This window comes from Melanostigma gelatinosum (genome assembly GCF_949748355.1).
Source record: "Melanostigma gelatinosum genome assembly, chromosome: 11".
Taxonomy (NCBI): domain Eukaryota; kingdom Metazoa; phylum Chordata; class Actinopteri; order Perciformes; family Zoarcidae; genus Melanostigma; species Melanostigma gelatinosum.
Window position 1 is genome coordinate 6,325,389 of NC_136644.1, and position 11,643 is coordinate 6,337,031.

Consider the following 11,643-nt stretch of genomic DNA (forward strand, 5'->3'; position numbering starts at 1 on the left):
TTCTTGCTTCAGGCGAATTCATGTCATATTGTCAAGTGAAATGACAGCTCGGCCGTGTTAGGCTTTTAAATAACAACACTATGACACTAACGTTAGCTGATTCCCGTTAGCCCATGTCTGGTCTAATGCTAATAATGTGGGCCGAGTTAAACTTTTCTTCAGTTCACGTTTTCAATATCACTTCCACAGTTGGACACAGTTTGGAAACAAACTTGTCAAAAACTGCAGTAGCCCTGGCTTATCTTCCTTTAGTGTGGTGTATGCGAACACCAGTAGCAATATGTAGCTCAGTTGTACGACATAATGGCTGTTCATATGGTACAATTATTGTAATAGTCTATGTTGTGCCAATGTTTTAAATCCCATTCGCTCTAGAATAGCGGTTTCCAACCGTTTAAACTTGTGACGTCTTGATATGAAGCAATATTTACTGTCCAATTCTCCTCACAGGCTGCATGCATGTCTATGAGCTGTGAGCAGTTTAATAAAAAATAGATTTTCCATCAGACTGTTTTATTTGAAAGACATTTAGTAATTGAAAGAGGTGAAACTCCACAAAAAAAGCAAATATTATATAGAAAAATGTCTGACAACAAGCAATTTTGTGAGCAAGATTTTTACATTTTAGTAAATATGTTTATTTATTATTTTCCACTTTGCTAAACAACGCCTGGCCCCCAGGTTGGGAACTACTGTTCTTAAAAGTTGTTTGTTTTTATGCTACAGACACTTCCTCAACATGAGCACAGGACCAAGGAAACAAGCTGCCTTCATCCAGGGAAACCAGAGCACAGTTGAACACGGCGCTTCCCACTCAGCACTCTTCTACCTTTTCCAAGAAGTTTCCAAGCTTGCATCCCCTGTCCACAACAGTTTCCTGGACACAAATCCACCCTTCACATGGCTGCACGAGACGTCTAGACAAGGTCCTCTCGTAGTCAAAAAAGAAGAAGAGGATGCACATCTGTTTAACATCTCTAATAGTTCCTGCCAGTATAGTTTGTCGCCTTATAAACAGATGAAAAAAGTGAAGGAGGAGAGTCACGGCAGCACGGTCACCACTTTGATTGAGCCACATCCTAAATGCAACAGCCCATGGAAAGTACTGGGTCTGATCAATCGGCAGTGTGAGAGGCTCCTCCATCAAGATGTGGAGTCAGAACCAAGTTTAGTATCAGCTACCACAAAGTTAAGCCATTCAATTGACAAATCATCGACTGCGACAGCAGATGTAACGGATCAGGTAGCTCTGTCGAAGCCAACACTGGACCTCAATGCGAACCTTTCTTTGACTGCAGAGCCCCCATGTCACTCCCAGCTGCCCCCTCCGAACCCCGTCCTGCCTCCTCCGCGATCAGCATCGCTGTTATTTGGCACGACAAAGAAGTGTCAGTCGCTCGCAAAAAGAGATGACAGAATCCCATCATCTAAACCAGAATGTACACACGCTCCAACAGCGGAAAAATGGCCTCCAGTAGCACAGCTGAAATCCTCACGCTATAATGGAGAAACAAACCCTTCCCCTTCTGCGACAACAAAAACGGAACAGGGGCCACTGCAAAAGGAGGAAATTGCATCTCCATCTACCCAGAGGTGGAGAACCAAGACTTCCAGAAAGCAACCTCATCCCAGGCGGAGTGCCGATATCCATGATCCAGACTTCCAGGGAGTGACGTTCAGGATGGACAGAGAGCTGGACAACAACAGGGAACAGTGTCGGCTCCTCATAACTTCCAAATACAGGTAGTGACAGATTCATTACATGTTTGCATGGGGCATGTAGACGAACACTTGAGTAACAGCTAACAGTACTAAACACGCATTGTCATTGGTGTCTGCTGCAGCGAGGAGCTCCACAAGAGTGTGAGGAAGCCGAGGACGCGGACGTCCCAGAAATCCATTCGAACTAGCAGCTCGGATGAGGAGAGTTACCTGACGGCCAGCGTCTCCAGTGAGTGACACTTGAGTGCCTTCGCTGGTCTGTGGAGCTGATGTCAGTTCATATTTTTACAGGCTCCCTAGACAGCAATGTGGAGGCCCTGCAACTTAAACTGATAATCTCATTGATAAAGATATAGATGAATCAAATTCACAGTACAGAGTCAAAAATGTTGTCTCAGAAGGTTTTAAAATCTGTATAACATACAACGCTGTCCATCCTCAGCCCCTCGATTCAGATAAGAAACCATTTACTCAACAAAAAAAACCTTAATGAGGAGAATAACAGAACCACATAAAGCGACTTAACATAATATATATTAACTAAATCAATACATAATGGTCATGCGTTCAGACGTATGTTCTAATAGAATGATGCCATGCTATGTGTTTAAAATAAATACATCAGTAACATTACTCTACAGTGTTTTTGCATGCCATGCCCTTCTTCTCCACTAGAGGGCGCCACCGCATCAAAACATGTGACTTAACAGCATTATTGAGGACAGGTGGTGCACATTTATTTGAGGAAACTATTGTGTAAACATCCTATGACCATAATGGGTATCAACTTCCCTTCAAAACAAGCACCAGAATATACATTTGAACGTTCAGCTGTGCAGCCAATGCTTTGAGTTTCAAGCCATTGCAGTGATTTAGCGTCTCTCCTCACTCACATGTTTGAAATAACAAACCCTGACTATTGGAAATGTACATGTGCTTTGAACACGTTTGTAGCTCCAGCATTCAGAGACCAGACAGTCTGCTCTGACTCCACCCAGATACACAGCCTTGTTCGTTTATGTTCGCGATTATTACAGTTTTAAGTACACGCAGTTCAAACTGACTGTAACACTAATGTTATATGTTTTGGTTTCATTAGAGGGTAAAGTGTGTGCATCCTGCTGCACCAGGAAGACCCCCATGTGGAGGGATGCAGAGGACGGGACCCCACTCTGTAATGCCTGTGGAATAAGGTAGCTCATTTTAACACTGAAGGCTGTTGGATGCTTTAAAAACAGACATGAAGTACGAGAGCATATCTGTTGGATCACTGTGGGAGCCGAAAGCCACATTTACATTTAATGCTATTTAGTCTTTACTTTGAAGCAGACATTGCTTAGATCATGAAGATTGATTATCCAAGTTAATTATTATGAAGAAATGATATCATCCAACACCTAGAACATATCAAGAATTAGGCTGCCTTTGACTTTGTATAATTGCATTCAAATATTGTCATATTTTTCAATTTAAAAAAATAGTTTTCATGCATAACACTTAAACAGATATTGGCTCATTGTCACCATGGGTTTCATTAGCGTGAAGGTGAAATCAAATACTTTTACTTCCCCACAGTTTCTTCTTTAGTATTTCAGTGTTGGAAGTTTTCTAGAGTAAAGGTAAAAGTCTGAATACATGTCAAACAAACTGTACTGCTTACATGAGATACATGCAACAATTAATCCCAGGATGACGAAATGAAACTATTTGTATGAGTATGTTGATGTTGTATTTGTCTTTCATAGTCTTAGCCTGCAGAAATAAACACGATTCGATGCTCTGCTGAATCTGTTACACTGATCAGAGGGACAATCTTAAATGTGGTCTGTCAAACATGCATGTCACAGATAAATATGAACTAGCAAAAGAAGGTTTAATCGCTATACTGTGTTTTTTTTCTGTCTTGACCTTGCAAGGTATAAGAAGTACAGAGTGCGCTGTGTCAAATGCTGGCACATCCCCAGGAAAGAGGGCAACTCCAACTCTCGCTGCCTCAAGTGTGGAAACTTTGTGAGGCTGACCTCAGCTCAGCGGAAACCCACCGCCTAGAGAAACACACTCGGAGCGAAGGTTTTTTTTACGTCCACATGTGACGATCCAAGACTACTCTCTCTGGCTCCGCAGCTCTTTGTCCTCTACGGTTCACTGCAGGTGGGAATGCCAATGTAGAGGAGCAGCACCAGCTTCTTCTATGACTCAGTATTTAAATGAGTGTCACTGCTACAATGTTGTACCTCAGGAAATGGCACTAATTCCCTTTGGCTCTATGGCCGCTCTCAAGGTGCTGTACAGACAACATGAAAAGAACAACCTGTACAGTTGACGTACTTTGTACTGATTTGTAGCATCGCTGTAGCATTAATGGGATCCTGAAGGGCTAAGAAGTGGAAAGTGTTGGCGTTTCTTCATCTAAATAGCTCCAGCGTTGCTTGTGTATAATGGTCCGCTGCGCCATATGGCTGCAGCCGAAAGTTATTTTTGCACAGGACCACAAAGTGCAACCTGAGCTCAGTGCATGCGTTCACTGTCATTAACTGCAAAACAATTTCCTTCTCGGGACCTTTTTCGACAGAAAGCTCAGTGGATACACATTTAGTTGCACATGTTAAATGAAGTTATTTATTGTCTTTGACATCGATTATAACTGTGGTTTGTTTGTTTTTGTTGTCGTTCATTTGGGTTGCATGCCAGGTTAATTGGTGCACGGATTTCCTCAGCATTGCTGTTTTTCTGTGAGATGAATACGCATAGATTTGTGTGTGTGTTGCATGCGTTTTGGTCTGTATTAAATTCTGTATGAAACATTTGATTTGTTTCCTGTTATTTGTAGGGATATAGGTAAGACCCGCTCTTGATATGAATCCCCTGCGAAAAGGGCAATGATTATAAAATAGGATATGTTTCAGAGGGGTACACACACACACACACACACACATCACGTTAAACGAGAGGCACAGGGAAGAATTGTTCATTAGTGAGACTTCCCACAGTTTCCTCAGCCCTCCCTGCAGTACAGGCCCATTTGCCAAGTGGGTGGCCGCACATGAATTGATACAGAGCAGCTATTATTTCAAAACGGATTACATCTTCCTCTTACGTGAACAGCCAGAGTAGCCTCTGTCACCGTGTGCCAGACCATCCTGCAACGAGCAAAACCGACGGAAATGAGCGCTGTGTACGCCAAGAGTATACAAGTTAGAAACAAGCTCAGTAAAATGAACGTGTACATTCAACATATTTCAATCCAAAAAACCTGCTGTGACCACCTTAATATCACACTAAACCTTAACGAATGATTGAGCCATAAAGCGCAAGCCAATAAAACATCTAGATATAGACATGCACATTTGAAAATAATCTAGTAAAGTCAGGTGTTTATGCAGCGGGTCTGTTTTCAGTCCTCAGACATGAGTAATAAAGGAGTGAAGCAGGATTGTATCTCTCTGGCTGTTAATAAATGTTCAGGATGAGTCAGATGATAATCAGTCTTCCTCTTACATATAGATGACTGATTTTAACATGATTGAAGTACTCAACTTGTTTCAAAGCTGTCACCGGTCACCTTTGCATGTGTTTCTCCGATGTTATTATGTTTATGCATCTTGTGTTTAAGTCTGTGTGTGTTCTATGTTTGGCATGACTGCAAGACCAATGTCCCCCTCCTGAGAGTCTGGATTTAAACTGAACCACAATAAAAGAAGAAGACAATCCAGAGCAAATCACGTTTCGGCTATTATAGAGGATAAATCAAGTGATTATTGGTGTTAAAAAAACCCGACTTTGTGATGTTTGAGACCAGTGGATAATCGTTGTGATTATGTCTTCTCAGTAGAAGATCTATTTTAAACCTTTAGGCTTCAAAGCTCGAGTGTCCGATTTGCATCTGCTGTTGTTTTCATGAAGACAGACTGCTTGCAAGAGGAGGAGGAGAAAGTTTGCAGTGGGAGGCTGGAAGAGTCTTAACATGTAGTCAGATGTGAATGAAAGGGGAGAAGTGGGTCTGCGCCGGCTCTGGCTAGATCAGCGCATTATTTGGGGCCGCCGTGCCGCCGGACACATTTCGGACCATGACCTTGGACAGCAAAGTCATGAGGGAAACGGGCGAAGGTGAAGACGTGAACAACGCCGCTTCTTCACTGATAAACACGAGCAATCCCAATTTGGAGCAACGCGCTTCATCCTTTCGAGTGCGGGAGGAGGGAGACTTTGCGGTCCGACTACAGGAGGGTCCTGACAGGGGGACCTTCTCGGTGAAGCCCCCGTACTCTTACATCGCTCTCATCACCATGGCAATCCTCCAGAGCCCGAGGAAGAGACTCACGCTCAGCGAGATTTGCAACTTCATCGGTCAGCGCTTTGCGTATTACCGGGAGAAGTTCCCCGCGTGGCAAAACTCGATCCGTCACAACTTGTCTCTGAACGACTGCTTTGTCAAAATGCCCCGGGAGCCCGGGAATCCCGGCAAGGGGAATTATTGGACCCTGGATCCCATGTCAGCCGGCATGTTTGAAAACGGGAGTTTTCTTCGGCGGCGGAAACGCTTCAAGAGGCAACATTTCTTTTTGAGGGACTTCAGGGCGAAGGAGCGCGGTCCGACGCCCGCGTTTCCTCTCCTCGGAGCGCACAGGATGAGCTGTGTTCCTCCCCAGGGTCCCGCTTTGTACCACGCCCTGGGATTAAGGAGTCGATTAAGCGCACAGACTAGTCCCAGCATCATACCTGCACTCACCTCGCTCCTCTCCAAGAATTTCCCCTCGTGTGTAACCTTTGAGCACTGCGGCCCGGGACGCTGCGCCGCTGTCCCGTGTCTGTCTACGGGCTGCTCGCTCGTGTCTCCCGTCTCGCTGCACGGAATGCTTCCCAACTACCCTGTTTCTCAGCTGTCCAGTTCCCCCACTGGACTCCTAAAAGTTTCCTCTAATTTATTTATGTAACGTAATGATGCCCGACTGTCTCGATGAATCTAAACCCGCATTATGTACAAATGGCCACCCAGTGTTTTAATGATGTGACAGGCCTCAGTTAGATATCGGTGTCTGAACGAATTTTTAAAAGATGTTTTGAATAAAACGTGAATGAATTTACAGAGTTTGTGCAATTTAAATCAAAAAGCAAAACATAGCTTCCTATACGATTTTACAGTTTGATTGACTATTTTACTTCTCTTTTTCTTTTCTTTCTTTGTCTTAACAAAAGAATGTGCGCGAAATGAAGAACACTAAAGAAAAGAAACAAATCACAAAAATAAATATAATTATTTAATAATTTTGAAATGATTGCGCACATCTAATTATATAAAACAACGATAATAATATTAGATCATTTTGGGGCAAAGGATTCCGTTTTATGAATAAAATAATAGCCTATTATAATAAATAACAGTCGCATCTCTTAATGTTCATCTCATCCAATAGGCCTTTACGGATTTGCACACATACGCTCGTCTGAAAAATGAATTGCGTTTATTTTACTGGTTTATCAAATGTAAACACAAGAGATCACAAAATATCTGAGCGCGTGCACATTTGATCTCTCCCTCCCTGGATTCCGCCACATCACTTTCAACAAGTTCTGCTTTACAAAAAAAACAGTCCAAAAGATGTTCAGCTGTTCCTTTGCAGCCGAATAAGTAGAACAAGAGCGTAGCAGAGTTTGCATGAATATCAAGCACGTGTTCATCTGGTCGTCAGGTTATTACACATTCAAACTGCTGTTTTGTTTTATGTGGAAATAGCAGCGGTAGAAGTGCTCCTGCTTTTAGGGAGGATTCAGGTCGTTCAGCAAAAACACCACAACTGAAAAATATACAATCATGACTTAATATATACTGTAAATATGAACTGCAAAACGTAAACATTATTATGGACCTTTTTTAAAAGATGCATTTATGTGTATTGTCACCATTTTAATGTACAGCTTTAAGTGGAGTTCATCTGTTAGTCCATAAATGCATAAATATCTTCATGATTTTGCATGTTATTATTTGTGAATGAGGGAGGGACTCCACCTGGCTAATGTATCTTTATGTTTATAAAACTATTTCATCTCTGTGTTTGTCAGAGATCATAGTGTAAACAGCAACACTAATCAAAACAGTGGAAACATATATCACTATCACCGGCAAATGAGAGATTAGAACAAATCTGCAGTGTGATGATTGTTCATCTGTTTGAGTGAGTGTCCAAGCCCCATTAATCCAAAATAGCATTCCTCACATATACCAAACCTCACGTGAACTATCTCACGTATTAACCATTTATTCTATCTTTTTAGTCTTACACTTTCACATTTTTTCAAAACTTTTCTGAATTTCTGAAACATGTGAAAGTGCATGTATTTATTTCAGTTATTTTATAATAAGAACGTAGGAACGTTGTTTTCATTGTTCCTTTAATCCACTCAGAGGATGGGTGGAGGAACTCTCTCTCTGGATGTAGCTGCTGGTGTGAGTGGGATGTAGCTCATAAACATCTGTCTACCGCCTAAATAACCCCCCAGGGAGCAGGTTGCCTTTCCTGACACTCTCTGTCATATTTGAGTTTTATTCAATTACAGCTCACATGCACGCTCACAGTCCTGCTCCTCCTTTAAACAAACAAAAAGGTGAGTGCGACCCACTAAAGTCACTCAGTGGTGTGTGAATCAGACCGGAGCATGAGCCCCGTGACAGGAAATATGATAGAGTGTGTATATTTGAAGAAAAGAGAGGGGCCCCTCTCCAATCCCTAAAACCTACATGGACAGATGACAGATATATAACAGCAGAGCCACCCATGAGCCCATGATTTATCCTGTCTGTATAGCAAGAGAATGGCTCTGTTGAAAGACTGTATCGTAAAAAGTATAACATGAAGAAAAAAGTAGGAAATTGGAATATTTTGACGAACTATGAGCGTCATAATTTACTTTTCTTTTTCTTTTATTGGCGAAAATGGATATCCTACAAAAGTGCAGGTAAAAGAGGCTGAATGACAGTACTGTAAAGGTCAAGGTAACAATCCAGTTTATTTCCACTGGCAGCTTTTTTATCCAAACAGCCACGCTTAGAATTGCTCGATATCATCGCTAGATGCTAAATACTTTATAAGCGAACTGCTAATCTGCAGTGTGGTCACACACACGCCCACATTGGCAATTGCTGACATGCATATTTGACAGGTGATGCTTGTATACGTCCACAACCTTAAGTTAGCATTTGCTAACTAGCACTGAATGCAAAGTACTGAGTGCTGAGGCTGATGGGAATGTCGTTAGCTTTGCGGGTATTCAGTCGTTAACCAAAACATTTGACAAATTGAAATGTTGATCCAATGATGTCATCGAGAATCATATCGGTAATCACAATTCATCTGAATGCGTTTAGCAAATTTCGCGGCAATCTGTCCAGCAGTCGAATCACATTTCAAGGAAAAATGCAACCTGATGGTGGCGCTGGAGGAGAAGTCAGGTGATCACTGTCATGACTTTCATGGAAATCTATCCAGCAGCAGCTCAGATTATGGAGTGTAGACAGATGTGTTACAGACCAACAGGCGGTAAATGCTAATTTTGTCAAATGCATATCTCATTGTCGTATAGGTCATTACAACCATTATCTACAGTTGTGGTTTAACTTACAAAAAAATGCAGTTTATGTTTCATAAATATTTGAGAAATGGTTTAGATAGGGGTCCCTGTTGTATTTCTATTAACAAACAGGAAGCCGGTTTCTGCTGTTTGGTTCTTCAGTCAAACAAAATTCCAACCAATAAAAAACTAAATTTGTCAGAAATCTTGTTATATTCTTCATACAAATCCACATGAACTCTTTGCAAATATAGCATCTTTTGAACTACACCACAGAAGTATAACATGTTAGTGCAGTATCAGTCACAAAAACCAAGATGGCGCTGGCAAACATGCCGAGCTCAAGGCTTCAAATCGCTGCAACCCGTGGTCTCCCACACTTACAAGATCTGGTTGCAATTTAGGAACCGCTTTAGATTGCAGAGAGCTTCGTTACAGGCCCACGTCCATGCAAACCTCTTTACATCTTCTAAATCTGACTTCCAAGCCAACTATACAGAAATGGGATTCAAGATCAAGGATGATAGAATGGGGTGTTTGCGTCACAGACACTTGCACTTGTCACAGGGTGGTGTGGTGGACCCAAACGCAGACATGACCAGATTGCAAAGTGAAAACAGGTTTTAATGAAATGTGAACACAAAGGGAACTTAACAGGGAATCCAAGGGTGTGAGGATGAAACCCAGGCAGGCCGAGGCAGACTCGGGAACCGGGAGAATGGACCAAACTGCAGGCAGACGACGACAAGGTGAGAATAACAGAAACAGAATGAACCACACTGAGCGGCCGAGAACAGGAAATGCACTGAAGAACATCAACTACAAACGGAACAGTTACGCCACATAGGTTCAGAGTTACAGTTCTATGACTTACATCGTCATTGACTCGATCTGATTCGACCACAACCGGAAGCGGAAACAGTTCGCAACGTCAAATACAATTTCAGAATAAAAGCACCGTAACTTCATCGAAAGTCGAAATTTCGAGATAGTATCTCATAATTTTGACTTACTATCTCATACTTTCGACTTACTATCTCGAAATTTCTACTTACTATCTCGAAATTTCAACTTACTATCTCATAATTTCGATTTACTATCTCGAAATTTCTACTTACTATCTCGAAATTTCAACTTACTATCTCATAATTTCGACTTATTATCTCATAATTTCGACTTACTATCTCGAAATTTCTACTTACTATCTCGAAATTTCTACTTACTATCTCGAAATTTCTACTTACTAAGTCGAAATTTCGAGATAACAGGACCTTTATTTTCTCCTCACAGTGGCGGAAACGGGCTTCCATAAAAGCTGACAGGTGCTGGGTGATGAGTAGATTGAAGGCAGCTGGGTGGACTGGACAGGTGAGTAGAATCAGTGCAATCAGGAGGGAGCCTGGAGGAGACCAGGGCGGAGTCACAGAGTCACAGAGACACAGGAGGCAAAGCCTCATCGTGACAGCACTCCCATTCAAAAATGTTTCTGTACTTGATGGACTTATTCGCCTTAATTTGACTCCCCCGTTCCACACTAGAAATTCGAGCCAGTATGAAAATGATTTGAAATTTGAGAAGAAAAAGTGACCAACTATAAGGACAAAAACTCTGTGAAATCAGCAGGAGAGCGAACCTGTGGGCGATACAGTCCTGAATAACGGTTGCATTGAGTTACATTGTAATTTGTTAAATGCGTTCAAGCTCTGCAGTATTCAGTAAAATGGGTATAGGGTGAAGGTATATTATAACGTTATCGTGATGTGTTCAGGTGTATCAAGATTCGTAGAATCATAACCTTTTTTTAAAACAAGAATCAACCTAAAAATTCCAAATCTCAGCTTGTTGACAAGTATTTAAAAAGAAATACAACTCTAAGTGCCATAAAACGCTGTGCAGTATATGCTGCGCTGCCGCCCGTAAATATCACAAATATCCCCCTTTCCTCTCCTCCTCCCTCCAAACCGCTCCACCCTGCTGCTCTGTATCCACTCCTGCCTCCAGCGCTCATAAAAAAAGCTGACAGGTGCTGGAGACCCGAGCCAGGAAAACAAGAGTTGGAGAAATCATTAATGAGCGTTGGCTTGATCTGAACTTGAACTGTGGAATACTTACGAATCAAACAATTCAGTACTTCAGCTTCTTTCAAAAAGTATACACATCAACCGCTGCCGTCCAAATTCAAATTGACTGGTTAGAACTGTGTTTTTTTTTTTAGCCAACAGTGGGAGACTTGAATCAGCAAAAACAAACAGCTGCGAAGTGTTTTGAGTTGGATTGAAACAAAGGCATTTCTGCTCCCAGACACCCGCTGGCCAGACCGAACTTGGCGTGCGGGTAGCGGGAAGCAATTGGCCA

The 11,643-nt window shown here is 42.0% G+C and overlaps 1 protein-coding gene across 1 annotated transcript; it reads left to right on the forward strand.

Moving 5' to 3' along the window:
- The first annotated feature begins 5,742 nt into the window (after positions 1–5,742).
- LOC306784127 (forkhead box protein D3-like) lies at positions 5,743–6,751 on the forward strand. Its single transcript, XM_079277969.1, has one exon. The coding sequence runs from the start codon at positions 5,790–5,792 to the stop codon at positions 6,654–6,656; it is 867 nt and encodes a 288-aa protein (XP_079134095.1). The 5' UTR covers positions 5,743–5,789; the 3' UTR covers positions 6,657–6,751.
- Positions 6,752–11,643: the final 4,892 nt, after the last annotated feature.

Bases quoted from the DNA above. Each gene is read 5' to 3' on its own strand.
- LOC306784127 (XM_079277969.1), top strand. From the start codon at position 5,790: ATGACCTTGGACAGCAAAGTCATGAGGGAAACGGGCGAAGGTGAAGAC.